Source organism: Ranitomeya variabilis, chromosome 8 (assembly GCF_051348905.1).
Source record: "Ranitomeya variabilis isolate aRanVar5 chromosome 8, aRanVar5.hap1, whole genome shotgun sequence".
Taxonomy (NCBI): Eukaryota; Metazoa; Chordata; class Amphibia; order Anura; family Dendrobatidae; genus Ranitomeya; species Ranitomeya variabilis.
The window spans coordinates 107,631,946-107,651,074 of NC_135239.1; the positions used below are offsets into that span (position 1 = coordinate 107,631,946).

At 47.3% G+C, this 19,129-nt stretch overlaps 1 protein-coding gene across 1 annotated transcript in view; it reads right to left on the reverse strand.

The window, feature by feature from the left end:
* Positions 1-19,129, reverse strand: part of LOC143788702 (flavin-containing monooxygenase 5-like) — a 233,255-nt gene that overhangs the window by 1,895 nt on the left and 212,231 nt on the right. The window contains exon 7 of the mRNA XM_077278533.1: positions 2,087-2,159. Within this exon, the coding sequence (XP_077134648.1) occupies positions 2,087-2,159 (73 nt within the window). The remainder of the gene's footprint in view (positions 1-2,086; positions 2,160-19,129) is intronic.

Genomic DNA, 19,129 nt, shown 5'->3' on the forward strand with positions numbered 1-19,129 from the left:
GCCTCTCTTTCTATTCTTCAAAAGTTTGGAGATATGATTTCACTCATTCATAGTCAGCTGTGATAAACAGCTGAAATTTTAATAGCCTGGTCTTCCAATCAAAAGAGTAAGTTTCTGATTTAGTAGGTGCAGCTTTTATAAGAGTGCTTTGGTGTGATTGGAGAGTTCAGGCATGTGCGCATGTGATGCCATGAACCCTTCCCAATGGTGGGTATGCGGCTGGAGTCAAGACTAGTAGAAGTCATGGAAGAGTGCTGCAGGTTACAGACATCTGTTGCAGGTTGCACAGAGGAGAGGGTGTCCATTACTTGACAATTTAAAGGGGTATTTGGTCGTTTAATTTCTACGCATCAACCTCCCCATCATACTTGGTCATACAGTCAATAAAAGAGTCTGCGTCATTTCTTCAAATAAAGAACTTTATTCTGGGTGTTTTTCTTACAATTTGACTATGGGGTTAGTAATGGGGTATCTTAGATGCCTCGCCATTACTAACCCCTGGGTTTGGTGTCTCCTGACAATACAAAAGTGACATTGACCCCAATACTATCACCCCACTTGCCACCACACCAGGGCAAGTGGGAAGAGGGAAGCTAAGTGCCAGATTTGGTGCATCTTATGGCGGCTGAGAGCTGATGTTTTTGGTTTGGATGGGGCCAATATCCATGACCCCTTCCTAGGTTATTAATATCAGCCCACAGCTGTCTGCTTAGCCTTTGCCGGTTATTAATTGTAGGGGGAAACTACATCTTTTTTTTGGGAGGGGTCCCTCATTTTAATAACCAGTAAAAGCTAAGTATACAGCTATGAGCTGATATTAATAGCCTGGGAAGCTCCATGGGTATTATTCCCTTCCTAGACTATAAACATCAGCCCCCAGCTCTCCGCTTTCTGTCTGCTGGTTATGACAATTTTAGGGGATCATGTGCCTTTTTTTCAGAAAATAATTTATTTAGTAATAAAATAGATGTACAGTAAGTTACACAAGTGCTGTACTAATTATATATGTGACAAACATCTTTATATCTATTCAATGTATGTATATCTATTCTCTTTATTCTATTCTGTTGGATCATGCTGTGAATTTACTATAAGCAGCAGATGAAATGTTGCATTTTCAAGGATATGGGTGTGTAAAAATCAGACAGCACTCGCATGGTCCGAGTGCCGTGTGATTTTATTTTTATCACACCCATTGACTTACATTGACAAATCTTTTCTGAGTTATGAGAAGATTCGCAGCATGCAGCAATTTTTTTTCTCAGCCCGATCAGAGCGGAGAAAAAAAAGGCAGATGAGCAGGGAATCATCGATCAACATTTGTCACAGTGCAATATGATTTTCTTTATCGGATTGCACTTATCCGTTTTTCTCACAGATAATTAAGAGCCCTAAATCTGTACTCAGTAAATACAGACTTTCCCATTTTGCCATCTCCTATGTAGCAGGAGGAGCTAAAGGTAGAGCCCCTCCTTCCTCCCATCTACATAGAATCTCATTAGTAGCAGCCGCCATCTCCTATCTCAGTAATAGGAAAGTGCCTTCACTGAACACAGATTGTACCTCCGAATTGAGAAGTTTGATAATGACTGATCACTTCTGTCAGACAAAGAAGCAGATTTCTCTGATAAGAAAATAAAAAGTTTGATATTTTCATGTGTGCTATTGATTTATAAAATAAAATTGTAAAACGATGGTTACTCTAAGGGTGGTACCATGTTAAGTATACAGTGTAACAGAAATAAAACAAACTGACCGTAGTCCCCAGACCACAAACCTTTCTTTTACGAAGCAGTACAGTGATTGTATTCTAATGAAGTTATTATTCATTGATGTTTTATCAAATGACTTAGAGCCTAAAGCCTACCCGTATATTCAGACTTTAGCCTAAGAGAGGTATTCACACTAGATAGGTTCCCAGCAAACAGGACATGACCTTGTTGTTGGCTGCTGGGCATGCATGCATTGGCCAAATTATGTGCTAAGTATCTCCTTTTTGTCTTATATAGAGCAGTAATGCTATTCATATTTCAGATATTTCATGCTTACATGCTATACTGCTACCGAGTGCAACTTTGTTACTTACCGCCTAGCCATTTCTTCCTTTGTCATAGAGATTTTCTTAGCCATAGATTGTGATGATGGCAGTTTGGATATTCCTAAAGAAATAATGAAAACATCAGAAATAGATCAAGAAGTGTAACATTATCTTAGTGAAGAGAAGACCTCTGCAGGAGGAACATAATCACTTGCTCCTGGCTGCCTGTTTTTTATCTTAGGAGGTTTAAATGGGTTATCCAAGACTTTTATTATTTACACTATGGGACTAAGGGTACTGTCTCACAGTGGCACTTTGGTCGCTACGACGGCACGATCCGTGACGTTCCAGCGATATCCATACGATATCGCTGTGTCTGACACGCAGCAGCGATCAGGGACCCCGCTGAGAATCGTACGTCGTAGCAGATCGTTTGGAACTTTATTTCGTCGCTGGATCTCCCACTGTCATCGCTGGATCGGTGTGTGTGACACCGATCCAGCGATGTGTTCGCTTGTAACCAGGGTAAACATCGGGTTACTAAGCGCAGGGCCGCGCTTAGTAACCCGATGTTTACCCTGGTTACCATCGTAAATGTAAAAAAAACCCAAACAGTACATACTCACATTCCGGTGTCACGTACCTCGCCGTCTGCTTCCCGCACTGACTGTCAGTGCCGGCCGTAAAGTAAAAGCAGAGCACAGCGGTGACGTCAACGCTGTGCCCTGCTTTACGGCCGGCACTCACAGTCAGTGCGGGAAGCAGACGGCGAGGGACGTGACACCGGAATGTGAGTATGTACTGTTTGGTTTTTTTTTACATTTACGATGGTAACCAGGGTAAACATCGGGTTACTAAGCGCGGCCCTGCGCTTAGTAACCCGATGTTTACCCTGGTTACCCGGGGACTTCGGCATCGTTGGTCGCTGGAGAGCTGTCTGTGTGACAGCTCCCCAGCGACCACACAACGACTTACCAACGATCACGGCCAGGTCGTATCGCTGGTCGTGATCGTTGGTAAATCGTTTAGTGTAACGGTACCCTAAGAATTAACAGGCAGGTAGTTGCTAACCATCCAAACAATGGTTTCCAGACAGACAGATGGAGGTTTATATTTATATTACTGTATGTAATAATTACATTTTATACGGTTAACAGACTACTTATTAGGTTGCAATATTTATTAACATTGAATATATGCAAATGCTTTTCCCGTATAGGATGCAAACCCACATTTTCTAGACATTAGAGTCCTGAACATCAAATACGCAGTGAAACATCCCACTGTTTTTAAAGGGAACCTGTCACCACGTTTTTGGAAGATGGGATAAAAATAGCGTTAAATAGGGGCAGAGGTGGGCGTTACATTAGTGTGTTTGTTATGCGTTTATTACCCACCTAAGTTGCCGAAATACCTTTGCAAAGTCTCCGTTTTCGCCTGTCAATCAGGCTGGTCTGGTCAAAAGGGCGTTGTCTTCCCCCAGATTTTGCGTAGTTTTCCGTTGGTGGCGTAGTGGTGTGCGCATGCCCAAGGTCCCGAATCCTCTGCCAGGGGATTTAAAAGAGCGCGCTGTTCGTTATTTCATTGGTGATCGGTGGGCGCGGCCATCTTCCTTTGGCCGCGCGTGCGCAGAAGCGGCGCTCTGCTGGCTGCGGCTTCAGGAAAATGGCCGCGGGATGCCGCGCGTGCGCAGATGGAGATCGCGGCGGCCATTTTCCTGAAGCCGCGGCCAGCAGAGCGCCGCTTCTGCGCACGCGCGGCCAAAGGAAGATGGCCGCGCCCACCGATCACCAATGAAATAACGAACAGCGCGCTCTTTTAAATCCCCTGGCAGAGGATTCGGGACCTTGGGCATGCGCACACCACTACGCCACCAACGGAAAACTACGCAAAATCTGGGGGAAGACAACGCCCTTTTGACCAGACCAGCCTGATTGACAGGCGAAAACGGAGACTTTGCAAAGGTATTTCGGCAACTTAGGTGGGTAATAAACGCATAACAAACACACTAATGTAACGCCCACCTCTGCCCCTATTTAACGCTATTTTTATCCCATCTTCCAAAAACGTGGTGACAGGTTCCCTTTAATAGTCAGCAAATCAAGAAAAGCAAAATATTATATTTATGGTTAAAGGGAATCCATTACCAGGTTTTTGTCAACAAATCCGAGAGAAGCATAATGTGGATGCAGAGGCTATGATTTCAGTGGTTTGCTACTGGGCTGCTTGCTGTAGTTTTTATAAAATCAGTTTTAATCAGCAACAGATAATAAACACTAAAGGATTAGTAAACCTGCTGCCATGGATTTGTCCATATTAACTGCTCAGCGACCGCCGATCCGCCTTTTAACAGCAGCAGTTAAGTGTACTTATTCCTCAGCCCCGCTTTTTATCGGTGCTGAGAAATAAGGTTATAGTGCCCCCAGCGTCGGAAAAATCTGGGGTCTTCGCTATGGGGGGTAGCTGAAACCCCTGAGGACATGATTCGGGTCGATTTTTACCATCCCCAGTGTTGCGATCGCCGTTATACACCGAATAATGGCGACCGCAAAAAAGAGTCAGATTTTTCCCCAGTACCTGCGCTGTCCACCAGTCCTCTCCGGCTGTGTCTCCCGGCTCTCGGCTTCTTCTTCCAGGAAGAAAATGGCGGGTGCATGCGCAGTGCGCCCACCGAGATCTTCCGGCCCGGCACCAATAGGAGATTTCTCCTATTGGAGATCACAGTGATCAAAACAAAAAAATTGTAAATCAAACCCCCCAAAAAATGTATTTATTTCCATTTTTCTATTAGGGTTAGGGTTGCGGTTAGAGCTAGGGTTAGGTATGGGGCTAAAGTTGGAGTTAGAGCTAGGGTTACGTATGGGGCTAGGGTTAGGGTTGAGGTTAGAGCTAGGGTTAGGGTTGGGGCTAGGGTTACAGTTGGGATTTTGGTTGTGGTGTTGGGGTTATGGTTGCGGTGTGAGAGTTATGGTTGTGTTGGGCTTATGGTTGGGATGTTGAGTTTAGGGTGGTGTTGGACTTGAGGTTAGGGTTCTGGATAGGGTTAGGAGTAGGGTCAGGGGTAGGGATGTGTTAGGGTTGGAGTTAGAGTTGGGGAGTTTCCACTGTTTAGGTACATCAGGGGGTCGCCAAATGCGACATGGTGCCCGCCATTGCTTCCAGCCAATTTTGGGTTCAAAAAGTTAAACAGTGCTACCTCTCTTCTGAGCCCTGCCATGCGCCCAAACAGTGGCTTTTGCTAACATACGGGGTATCGGTGTACTCAGGTGAAATTGCACAACTTATTTTGTGGTCTATTTCCTCTTGTTACCCTTGTGAAAATAAAAAAAGTTTGGGCCTACAGTACATTTTTTGTGAAAAAGGTAAAATGTTCATTTTTTCCTTCCACATTGCTTTAGTTCTCATGAAATATCTGAAGGGTTAATAAACTTCTTGAATGTGGTTTTGAGCACCTTGGGGGGTGCAGTTTTTAGAATGGTGTCACTTTTGGGTATTTTCTGACATATTGATCCCCCCAAACTCACTTCAAATGTGAGGTGGTCCCTAAAAAAAATGGTTTTGTAAATTTTGTTGAAAAAATGAGAAATCGCTGGTCAACTTTTAACCCTTATAACCTCCTAACAAAAAAAAATGAGGTTTCCAAAATTGTGCTGATTAAAAGTAGACATGTGGGTAATATTATTTATTAATTATTTTGTGCGATCTGACACTCTGATTTAAGGGCACAAAAATTAAAAGTTTGAAATATGGTAAATTTTCTAAATTTTTGCCAAATTTCCTATTTTTCATATATAAAAGCAAGTCATAATGAAGAAACTTTACCACTAACATGAAGTACAATATGTCATGAAAAAACAGTCTGAGAATCAGTGGTATACGTTGAAGCGTTCCAGAGCTATAACCTTATAAAGTGACATTGGTCAGAATTGTAAAAATTGGCTTGGTCATGAAGTACAAAATTGGCTCTGTCTCTAAGAAGTTAATGAGCTCTTTATAGCCTTGCCCACACCACTGACTGGCCCCTTTCTGCCTATGCGCAATGTACACATAAGACCACGTTCACAAGTTCAGGATTACGTAAGTATTGGTAAGCCAAAATCAGGAGTGGAACAGTCAGAGGAAAAGTATAATAGAAATATGTGCACCACTCCAAATTTTGCAGCAGATAAAACCCTGAATTTGTGAAAATTGCAAAAAGCAGCACAGTAAGTGATGGTTTCTGCCCTACCTCCTGCTATTTTCAGAGAGAACAGAAAAAATATGTTGACAGATTTCATTTAATACACTGTGGTCATTGTATAATATGTTAGCAGTAGAGATGAGTGGATCATTTTGCAGAACCCTAGTCCATGGTCCAGGCCAGTGCTCTCTGGCCATGGGCAGGAGCTGTAGGAATTTCTTGAGTTTCTAGGTTTGCCGGTCTGGCATGACGTTAAGTGTGCGGTGCCCAAGTGATCTTTTACCAGCAGGGCTAATAATAAGCCAAACCAGAGGGTAATGAAATTTATCCCAGAAGGTAAGGAAATTTGCACTGCTCCGGCCTATGGTTAGAGAGCACTGACCTGGACCACTGACCATGGTTGCACGAAGCAATATGCTCATCTCTAGTTAGCAGATTTGAAATAACAATCAAATGAGAAGTAAATTCAATAGTCACAACAAAACCATACTTGGAATCTTTGTTTGGTAGTTAGATTGTCTATATCATAGTGGAAACCCCTCTTTCAGTATCTGATTGATTGGGGTCTGACACCTAACTCAGCTGTTACCAACACCTGACAGCAACTGGATGTTGAAAATTTATACCAAACAGAAAAGAGAGAAGACAAAAGCTCAACATAGTCAAGTATTGTCAAACCTCAATCTGGTTATAGAGAGTTGTGCATATGCACAGATTATAGATACAAGAACAAAGGCAGGACCTTTCAGGGCTTTGAACAAGTATCAAGATCCAGACTTGGATGTATACTTTTAATAGCTTATTCACAGTTAACAAAATTCATATGTCTTATAGCAAACATGTTTTTGTCCCTGAACAGGGATCTTCATCAGCTTATCACAGATGGAGGAATAGTGATAATTTACAGTTAAATAGGGCACAAAGAATCTCCTGGGTTCAATGGTCACAAGTATTGTATAATCAAGTACACTGAGTTGCATACAGATTACACGTGGTTAATATAATGTTCCTGTTATATACAACCTTGGCCAAAAGTGCTATCACTCTTGAAATTATTTCAGAAAATGAAGTACTTTCTCCCAGAAAATTATTGCAATTGCACATGTTTTGTTATACACTCCTTTATTTCCTTTGTGTGTATTGTAATACAAAAAAAGGAAAAAAAAGAAAGGTAAATTGGACATAAGTTCACACAACAGAGCATTTTGGCAAAAGCACATAATTCTACTGATTACCGACAATGGAATGAGGACTACAAAGAAAAGAGCACAGTACCTACAGTCAAATATGGTGGAGGTTCAAAGATGTTTTGGGGCTGTTTTGCTGCGTCTGACACTGGGTGCCTTGACTGTATGCAAGGCATCATGAAATCTGAAGATTACCAAAGGTTTTTGGGTCACAATATAATGCCCAGTGTCAAAAAGCTGGGATTGCGTCCTAGATCATGGATTTTCCAGCAGGACAATGACCCCGAACATACTTTAAGAGGCACCCAGAAATGGATGGAAACAAAGCACTGGAGAGTTCTGAAGTGGCCAGTAATGAGTTCGGATTTAAATCACACTCAACATCTGTGGAGAGCAGCTAGATACTAATACAGTTAAAAGCAATGATGAGACGGAGCAACACTTTCACTCTCACATCATTCCCCTTCTGTGTCTGATGTCAATGGCGCAGGCAATAACAGCGGGCACGATGATGTCAATACATGGTGGAGCACCCGCTAGGGCCATGGGTTACTCGGGCCGGGTCCAGCGGTTCTTCAGGGGTTGTCACGACAGCAGTCCGTGACCCTGGGCACCCAATGAAAATTCAAAATGAAGGGGAATAAAGTTTATAGGGGATTAGTTCATGATGCCACCCATGGTGTTCAGCAATAAGAAAATGGCTGACACTGAGATTCAGGTCCACTGGGACGGTTGGTGATGCAGCTGAGATGTCACAGCTCTCCACGGGTAGAGCTAGGCCCCAGGGCAGTTAAAGTGTTAAAGTCAATGATGGTCTGATGTAGTGCAGGGCAGGTGATACAGTAATAATTCTGAGGACACAGCAGGGTGCAGTTTTCTCACTTTACTCACAGTCAGACGGTTACAGTCTCCAGCCGGGTGCTGTGTCATCTGGGTCTGTGGTCCAGCCAGCTCTCAGTTAATTTGGGTGCACTTTTCCTAGACTCCCTTCCATGTGTACCTTCCCAGGTCTCCTGCCCTATGCTTCACACAGTGTACCAAGCCAGCAGCCTCGGGTCCTGTCGGGCGATGTCCTCCTGGTCGCCTTGATCCATTTAGTTGCCTTTTCAGCGAATGTGTGTGGATGTGGCTGTGGCACATACAGATACCACACCCTCTGGTTTGCTAGCTGAGACTTGCAGTTCCTCCACTAGTCTGGGGCTGGTCCCCTCTGCGACCTAATCCTTCCACCCGACTACGGTTGGCGTGGATATTTAACTTTCCTGACCCCTAGGACCTCTTCTTTTACTGGAGCTCCTTCCTTCACATCTGCTCCAATCAACTCCTCCCCACCAACTTCTCACTACTTTCCCTCCAACTGTCACACCACTCCTCACCAGAGCTGGGGCCCCACCCCCTAGCCTGGAGCAGTGTAGTGTTGGATGCACATGTGCGAGTTCCGGATAGTGCCCCCTCCTTACCCGAGAGCGGAGTACCACACCACTGGCTGAGTTGCAATACCTCTGTGGCGACTGGACCCTCAGGGGCGCCACAATGGCTGTGCGGAGATGAGTGGGCACCCTGAGCAGTGGGGGAATGAGGAGGAGAGGTGAGCATTATGTGTTTTTTAGTGCAGTATATTATATGGAGAGCTATGGGATGCATTATACTATATGGTGACTTTTTAACCCCTTCATGACCGTGGGATTTTTCGTTTTTCCGTGTTCGTTTTTCACTCCCCTCCTTCCCAGAGCCATAACTTTTTTATTTTTCCGTCAATTTGGCCATGTGAGGGCTTATTTTTTGCGAGACGAGTTGTACTTTTGAACGACATCATTGGTTTTACCATGTCGTGTACTAGAAAACGGGAAAAAAATTCCAAACTTTGCTAAAAAAAAAAAAAAAAATTGTGCCATTTTCCGATACTCGTAGCGTCTCCATTTTTCATGATCTGGGGTCGGTTGAGGGCTTATTTTTTGCATGCCGAGCTGGCGTTTTTAATTATTCCAATTTGGTTCAGATATGTTCTTTTGATCGCCCGTTATTGCATTTTAATGCAATGTCGCGGCGACCAAAAAAACGTAATTCTGGCGTTTCGATTTTTTTCTCATTATGCCGTTTAGCGATCAGGTTAATGCTTTTTTTTGTTGATAGATCGGGTGATTCTGAACGTGGCGATACCAAATATGTGTAGATTTGATTTTTTTTCTATTGATTTATTTTGATTGGGGCGAAAGGGGGGTGATTTAAACTTTTATATTTTTTTTATTTTTTTCACATTTTTTTTAACTTTTTTTTAACTTTTGCCATGCTTCAATAGCCTCCATGGGAGGCTAGAAGCAGGCACAGCACGATCGCCTCTGCTACATAGCAGCGATCTGCTGTTCGCTGCTATGTAGTAGAAAATCAGGTGTGCTGTGAGCGCCGACCACAGGGTGGCGCTCACAGCTACCGGAGATTGGTAACCACAGAGGTCTCAAGGACCTCTATGGTTACAATGGAGAAGCATCGCCGACCTCCGATCATGTGACGGCGGTCGGCGATGCCGTCATTTCAGGCCGCCCGGCCGGATGCGGTAGTTAAATGCCGCTGTCTGCGTTTGACAGCGGCATTTAACTAGTTAATAGCGGCGGGTGAATCGCGATTTCACCCGCCGCTATTGCGGGCACATGTCAGCTGTTCAAAACAGCTGACATGTCCCGGCTTTGATGCGGGCTCACCGCGGAGCCCTGCATCACAGCAGGGGAGCTGACATCGGACGTACTATCCCGTACGATGTCAGTAAGGGGTTAAGGGGTCATCATACAATGTGGGGATTACAGTGAGGAGGGCTATCATACAATGTGGGAGCTAATGTGGGGGTTTTGTTAAGTATGGAGGCAATCATACAGTGTTTGGGAGCAAATAAGGTGTCAGTATACTGTGTGGGGGCATTATACTATGTATAAGAGAACATGATACTGTGTAGAGGGGAGCTGCACAGAGGGGAGACTCAAAACATTATTAAATGTTAAGTAGGCACTTATTGTTATGGGGCACTCAGGTTATTGTGACTGTCAAAGTTGCACGTAGAGGGCATTATTACATTTTAGGGGGCAAAATGTGGCCACTGTTTTTTTAGGGCATTATAATCTCTACAGCTGAGTTCTAGCTGGAGAAGTAGTTTTGTCGGTCTGCACCACATGGAAAAGTGAATGATTCCATTAGAAAGAACTTCAGCTGTAAGTCACTAGTTATAACTGTATTGTAATCTCTCATGGTCTGCAGGACTGATATCTACCAATAAATGGTCACCATATGGGCTCATACTCACTTGCGAGAATCTCGGATGAGTCTCGCACGTCAATACCCGGCGCTGCACCCGGCACTCAGGAGCGGAGCGTGCGGCCACATAGGAATACATGCAGCCGCACGCTCCGCTCCTGAGTGCCGGGTGCAGTGCCGGGTATTGACGCGCGAGACTCATCCGAGTTTCTCGCAAGTGAGTATGAGCCCTATGGCAGTAATACAGTATCAATGTTGGTCTTTATATAAAGATTTTTATTAGCAACAGCGCGGTCATCTGCTGAGGTTCTCCTACATCCACTATTAGGGGGCACCACCATAGTTGTAATCAGGGATACCTGGTTAGTGGCCCACTCAGAAGTTTCACTCCCCTGAACCAAAACCCTAGTTAAGACTCTGGTTGAGAGAATTTAAAATTGCTGTTGGGGGAAGGCAGCCTTCAAAAATCAAGAGACTCAGAGCAGTTTCCAAAAGAAGAGTGTTCAAAAATTCCAGTGCTCAGGTGCACGCTGCACTAACCAAGCAATTCCTAATGCTCGGATGCTCGTTTCGAGAAACCAGTATAATGAACTTCAATGGGAAAGCCAGGCTTTTTTCCAGCAGACCCTACAGGGAGGTCTAGGGGGCAGTGAAAATGTTCAAATGGATAGGAAAAGTGCTGAATGGAAGGAAAACAGCATGGGGAAGGCCCCTGGAAGCAGCTCTGGTTCTTAAGGCCCCGTCTCACTAAGCGATTTACCAACGATCACGACCAGCGATATGACCTGGCCGTGATCGTTGGTAAGTCGCTGTGTGGTCGCTGGGGAGCTGTCACACAGACAGCTCTCTCCAGCGACCAACGATCAGGGGAACGACTTCGGCATCGTTGAAACTGTCTTCAACGATGCCGAAGTCCCCCTGCAGCACCCGGGTAACCAGGGTAAACATCGGGTTACTAAGCGCAGGGCCGCGCTTAGTAACCCGATGTTTACCCTGGTTACCAGCGTAAATGTAAAAAAAAACAAACAGTACATACTCGCCTTTCGGTGTCCAGGTCCCTTGCCGTCTGCTTCCTGCTCTGACTGAGATCCGGCCGTACACTGAGAGCAGAGCGCAGCGGTGACGTCACCGCTGTGCTCTCACTTCTCACTGTACGGCCGGCAGTCAGTGAGAGCAGGAAGCAGACGGCAAGGGACCTGGACACCGAAAGGCGAGTATGTACTGTTTGGTTTTTTTTACATTTACGCTGGTAACCAGGGTAAACATCGGGTTACTAAGCGCGGCCCTGCGCTTAGTAACCCGATGTTTACCCTGGTTACCAGTGAAGACATCGCTGGATCGGTGTCACACACACCGATTCAGCGATGTCAGCGGGGCCTCAACGACCAAAAAAAGGTCCAGGCCATTCCGACACGACCAGCGATCTCGCAGCAGGGGCCTGATCGCTGGTACGTGTCACACATAGCGAGATCGCTATGGAGGTCGCTGTTGCGTCACAAAACTTGTGACTCAGCAGCGATCTCGCTAGCGATCTCGCTATGTGAGACGGGGCCTTTAGATCGCTTCTGAGAACAATGGTGTCACACTTTTACTCCACTTTAAGGAGTGACAATAAAATATTCCAAACCTATGAGAAATTGCAGCGCTGTTACACTGATTACAATGATACCTGGGTTGAAGAAATCAGTCTTGTGGTTGTTGTTTAATCTTTATTTTCAGTTTTCAGTCAATCAGATTCTCATGCTTTGGGGCAGCCTGTGGGCGAGGCGAGTTTTATTTGGTGCTCTGTGGCTTCATCTTCATTATTGTGGTTTAACTGACAGGTCACTGATCCTTCAGTTATCTGCCTACTATTTTAAATATTTCAGTTTATATTGTGGTCTTTGAAACAAAAAAAATTACCTCTAGCCAAATGGCACCAGTGGCGGCTCTTGCATATAGCATCTATTGCTTACAGATAGATGCTACTTCGCATGCACCGCAGCCATCTTACTGGAGCCAAATTATTATTTTTTTTACTCCAGCAAGATGGCAGTGGCAGATGCGCAGTAGCATCTATTGGCAAGCGATGCTCTCAAGCTGTTTAAGCACCACCCAACAGTTAGTGGGGTGTGTGCAGATTACAAGCATCGCTTGCAGATGGCGGCGGTGCATGCACAGTAGCACCTATTGATAAGTGCACATGTGCCAAGCATGGTACGTGTGTGAGCCTTCCCAGCTTCACAGCAACAACCAGCAAATGCCCATTATCACACGCGACCATGCGTGGTTTGAGGTTTATAGGCAAAAACCACAGAACTGTCTGATCTTAGCAAATTTTGTATGTCTTTTGCTAATGTATTGTTGTTTTCTTTTCCCAGTCTGGGAGTAATGGATCTAACGGGGGGGGGCAGCGCCCCAGAGTCCTGGTTGTTGCAGTAATGTTATTCTTCCACCAGGGGGAGTGAAGTTATGTCTGAAGGCAATAAAGGAGATCTTCTGTCCAGGTATCACAACCACGCACAACACACTTCACACTCCAGCCACCAGGGAGAGCAAAGGTTTTATTTACTAGGCCACCCCACACAGTTAGGTTGGAGGGAAAGTTAGAGAGTTCCTGGCTGGAGACCGTCCGTGACAGAAGGGTCTCCAGATCGAGCTGGCTGGAGGGAGTTCCAGTCAGATCCAGACTGCGTTCTGATGAGGACAAGGGTACACGGAGCTGCGGCTGTCCCACGTGTGGCAGCATCCTAAGAAAGAGACATTAAAGAGAAGTGTTTTGCAGTGAGTGAGAAACGCAGTCATAGCAAAAGGAGAGGAAACCTGAAGGAGTTCTGCCCTGTGAAAGGCTGCCTCCTTCTGAGGCGCAGGAATCCCGGTGGCCAGAATACCGAGAGAGTAAGGATCTCTATGCTTTACTTCAGAGACTGGCAGGACAGCTAATTCTACGTTGGCTGCCCGACCTTTATAAACAGGAGACACGGTGGCAACTTGTGGGGGCCGGGTGTCTCTAGGGTCCCTATAAAAAGCCTCAGGCCACCAGTCATACGTGTTTTGTCCTATCCTATAAGGGGGACAGTGAGAAAGAGACTTAATATCTCCAATAGTTGTGAGGACCTTACCGAGTTGCTCAGCAGGGAGGTACTACAACACCCAGGCACTAGAGCAAGGCTATTGAATTCCACCTGGATAAGGGGACTCCGGATTTGCCTTCAGACCAGCCGGACTCTGCCTGCCCTGTGATCTGGTGCTCTGGACTGTGGACACTGAAGACTTCAGTAAAGGTAAAGAGACTGCAACCTTGTGTCCTCGTTATTCACTGTGCCTTACATCATTCACCATCACCATCTACACCTCTGGGAAGCCCTGGGGATACACTTCACCTGTGGGAAGGTATACCATCTAGCTGCCATAACATCACCCCAGCGGACCCCTAAGCAGCGTCGGTCACCCTGACCGAATACCACAGGTGGCGTCACGAACACTTCCCCTTTAAAGACCTTTCCCCAAACCATAAAAACTTTTTTCTTTATTGGACGCCCCTCAGAGGGCCACGGACCGGGTCGGGCCACCGTGACATCCCCTGAACTGAAGGACCCAGTACCGAGTAACCCATTGTTAGGGGTCGAGTTCCCGCCTCTGCACAGAGGAAATCTCAGGCCATCTCCGCTGTGGTCTCCCATTCTTCTCCTGCCGCAGTGGAGCCGGCTCAGCGGAGACGTCGGTCCCAGCGTCTCGTTCAGTCTGACTCTGTACAAAGAGTTACTGCTGCCTTTCCTGCTTCTGCCATTGAAGTCAGTGCTGGGCAGCGGCGAACAGACACTTCTGGGGCTAAGTCCTGCTTTTCTCATTCTGAGCATGCCCAGAGTAAGATCTCTCAGTGGAGATCGAGGGTCACATGATCAGATACTGCAGCTAAGGCCATTGGTCCTTCAAGAAGGTCCTGTAGGTGCTCACGCTCTGTGGCAGCCTCTCATTGGTCCTTCTAGGAAGGTCCTGTACGTGCTGCAACCATTTAAGGCTCGCATGGCCGCACAACCATGCGCTAGTATTGTTATGTGCTTTGCGCCAGTGTGGTCACGTGAGAGTGTGTTCAGGGACCCGGCTGAAATAAGCCCCTAGAATGCTGGCACCTCCGGCGAGGAGTTTGTGTTTGTATGTGCAGCGCCCCAGAGTCCTGGTCGTTGCAGTACTGTGGCTCCGCCGCTAAGGGGGGCTATGGTACGTCTGATGGCACTGAAGGAGTTCATCTGACCAGGTATCACAGACACCAATACATTTCACAGTCTGGCCTCCAGGGGGAGCTAAGGGTACTATTCATTAGGCCACTCCTCACAGTCTGGTAAAACTGGGGGTTAGGCAGGAAGTTAGGGAGAACGCTGACTGGGTTGGAACCAGGCAACACCTTGTGGCAGAGGGTGTTGTAGGGGAAGACTCGGTAGGGTCCCTGTCAGGGGTGGGATCCTGACAGAGGCCTGGCAAACAGAGAGAAAGCTACGGGACCGTGCCTGCACTTCATAGCGGCGGTGCCCTAAGAAAGGACAAGAAGCGAGATTTATTGTGCTGAGTGAGAAACGAGATCAAAGCAAGAAGGAGAATACCAGTAGGAGTCGTGCTGTAAGATCGAGGCAACATCCTACTGAGGTGCAAACAACCGGCGGCCAGAACGCCGAGGAGGTACAGAGCTCTAAGCCATACTTCAAACCAACGGCAGGACAGTCAGTCACAGGCGGGCTGTCTCACCTAAATCACCTACGCAGACATAGGGGGCAACCTTTGGAGAGGGGCGACTCTAGGGTCCCGGAAGAGCTCCGAGCCTACCCGTCATACGGGTGCGTCCCAACCATAACACCAGGGAGGGACGGAGGATTAGCAGAAGATCATCTAATCGAGTTGTGAGGGAACACGAGAAACAGACACAACAGTTGTGGGGACTATCCCGTAAGCTCAGCAGGGGAGGACCACAACACATAGCGCTAGTAGGAAGGCACAGATTTCCACCTGCAAAGGGAACTCTGGAGGTGCCATCGGACTGGCCGGACTTGCGCAGCCTGGTTAACCGTATTCCGGATTGAGGACTTTGAGACCTTCAGTAAAGAGGTAAAGAGACTGCAACCTGGTGTCCTCGTTATTAACTGCGACCGGCACTACACCGCACTACCAACACCATCCACACCCATTATTTATTTGGAGAGCCCCTCAGCAGGGTCACGGACCTGGCCTAGCCACCGTGACAACCCCAGAGCAGAGACTCAGAGGCCCGGTACCGGGTACCCCTCGGCCCTGCGGCAGTGGGGGCGCTGCATATGTATTCAGGGACCTGGCTGAAATAAGCCCCTAGAATGCTGGCACCTCCAGCGAGGAGTTTTGTGTGCATGCATGACCACTGACTGCTCTCTGTTTGGGCAGTTTGCCTGTGCCTCTGTGAAGTCTAACAGGGCACAGTGCTTTGCCTTCACGGCTACTCTGTGAATTAACTGAGTTAGTCTATACCGCCATATAGTGCCGCCGTTTGCTGGCACCAGGTACTCCTGCACGGTGGACCCCGGGCTGCGAACGCACCAATATCAATAAAAACATCTCTATTTACTCGGTGCGTTCCGCTAGCCCTAACAGAATACTAGCGCCAGGGTCTGGCTAGTAAATGGGGGACATTTAGAAATCCTTGTGGTATATTAAGCAGCTGGAGGGTAGGTTTGCGGCTCTCGAGAGCTCAACCTCAGCTGTGGATGTTACCGCAGTTGCTGTACAGGCAGCTAGCGTGGCTGCAGCAACCTTGTCCACTGCCACCCCTGTTCTGACATTATCTCGCCTCCCGCTGCCAGAAAAATTTTCTGGAGATAGCAAATCTTGTAGGGGATTCGTGAGTCAGTGCTCTATTCACCTCGAGCTCCTGGCTGCACGTTTTCCCACAGAGCGGGCTAAGGTGGGATTTATCGTGTCTCTCTTGTTGGACAGGGCGTTGGAATGGGCTACGCCGCTGTGGGAGCGTGGCGATCATGTGGTGCAGAGTGCTCCGCTGTTTCTGAGCACTCTGAAACAGGTCTTTTTAGGACCTCAAGTCACCCATGACACGGCGCTCCAACTGCTGGCATTAATGCAGGGCGAGTCCTTGGTCAGCCATTTTGCCGTCCGCTTTCGTACTTTAGCTTCTGAGCTGGAGTGAACGGATAAAGCCCTTATCCCCATATTTTGGAGGTGCCTGGCTGATCACGTTAAGGACGCTCTGGCCACTAGGGAGATTCCTGCCACACTGGAGGAGTTAATAACTGTCTCTACTCGAATTGACCTCCATTTTAACGAGCGGAGGTTAGAGCGAGCCCAGTGTAGGCAGAGGTTTCGGCAGGCTCCCACCTTCGCCAAACCTCTGGAATCTCCGGTCCTGGTTCCTGAGTCACATGAGGCCATGGAAGTGTCACGAGCGGGGTCTAAGTCCCGAGTTGCTTATGCACTCAAGGTCTGTCATGTTTGCCAGCAGTCAGGACATCTTGCTACCAGATGTCCCCAGCGGTCGCGGAAACATCAGTGTCTAGTGGTAGTAGGTGGAGGTACACTAGACATGGCGACATTTGCCTCCAAATTGTCCTTTAAGGGGACAATTATTATAGGCTCATCCACCCACTCGGTAGAGCTCTGCGTGGATTCTGGGGCGGAGGGCAATTTTATGTCTTCTGCCTTCGCCCAACGTCACGCAATACCCCTGGTTATGCTAGCTCAACCAGTAACGGTACAAGTGGTGAATGGGTCGACACTGCCCTCACAGATAACACACCAGACCATCCCTCTTACTCTGTCCATGTCGCCATCCCATCAGGAGATTATATCTCTGCTCATCATTCCTGAGGGAATTGATGAGGTCCTGTTGGGGATACCTTGGCTACGGTACCACTCTCCTCATATCGAGTGGTCCTCAGGCAGAATTCTGGGATGGGGTGAATCTTGTGGGGGTAGGTGTCAGAGGGAGTGCGTTCAGGTTGCGACTACTGAGGTACCTGCAGATCTATCCTCTCTCCCCAAGCAATATTTGTCTTATGCAGACATGTTCTCCAAAAAGGCGGCGGAGACCCTTCCGCCCCATCGCCCCTATGACTGTCCTATTGATCTCTTGCCTGGTGCTGAGCCTCCCCGGGGTCGAGTTTATCTGTTATCTCTCCCGGAGACGGAGGCAATGTCCAGTACATTCAAGAGAGTCTGGGGCTGGGTTTTTCTTCTTGCAGAAGAAGAATGGGGAACTGCGTCCATGCATAGACTACAGGGGTCTTAACGCCATCACCGTTAAGAATAAGTATCCTTTGCCCTTGATATCTGTGCTCTTCGATAGGCTTTGGGGAGCAAGAGTGTTTACTAAACTAGATCTGCGGGGTGCTTACAACCTGATTCGCATCCGTGAGGGGGACGAGTGGAAGACGGCTTTTAACACCAGGGATGGGCACTATGAATATCTGGTGATGCCCTTCGGGCTCTGTAATGCCCCAGCCGTTTTCCAAGACTTTGTGAACGACATCTTCCGGGATATGCTCACTACCTCGGTCGTAGTCTATCTGGATGATATTTTCATCTACTCTCCAGATATTGACTCCCACCGGAGAGATGTTTGCAAAGTCTTCGACCTCCTACAGGCAAACTCCCTCTATGCCAAGTTGGAGAAGTGTATGTTCAAGCAGGAGTCCTTACCTTTCCTAGGCTATATCATCTCCACACAGGGATTGGCTATGGATCCTGCCAAACTACAGGCTGTGATGGACTGGCAGGAACCCCATTCTCTTAAAGCGGTGCAGCGCTTTATGGGGTTCATTAATTATTATCGCCAGTTCATTCCGCACTTCTCAACTTTGGTAGCTCCCTTGGTTGCCGTCACCAAGAAGGGGGCAAATCCCAAATTGTGGTCTGAGGAGGTCTCCGAGGCCTTTAACTCAATAAAGTCACACTTCGCTAGTGCTCCCATCCTACATCGCCCCGATGTAGATAAGCCATTTATCATGGAGGTGGATGCCTCATCTGTTGGTGCTGGAGCAGTTCTCTTCCAAAAGGATGCTCAAGGTCGGAAGCATCCTTGCTTCTTCTTTTCTAAGACCTTCTCACCAGCAGATAGGAATTATTCCATCGGGGACAGGGAGTTGCTAGCTGAAGTTGGCTTTTTCGGAGTGGAGACATCTCTTGGAAGGAGCTCGTTTTCCCTTCCAAGTCTTCACAGATCATAAAAATTTGGTGTACCTGCAGACAGCCCAGTGGTTAAATTCTCGCCAGGCCAGATGGTCCTTGTTCTTCTCCCAGTTTCATTTCACCCTCCATTTTCTTTCTGGGGAGAAGAACATTCGTGCCGATGCTCTCTCTCGCTCCGTTGTGTCATCTGTGGAGGAGGAAGAGGAGCCTCGGCTTATTGTCCCCACTGAGAGCCTGAGAACTGTGGCCCCGGTTTCGCTAGAGTCTGTGCCTCCGGGCAAGACTTTTGTACCATCCAGTTTGCGACCGGAGGTTCTCTCTTGGGCACACTCGTCCAGG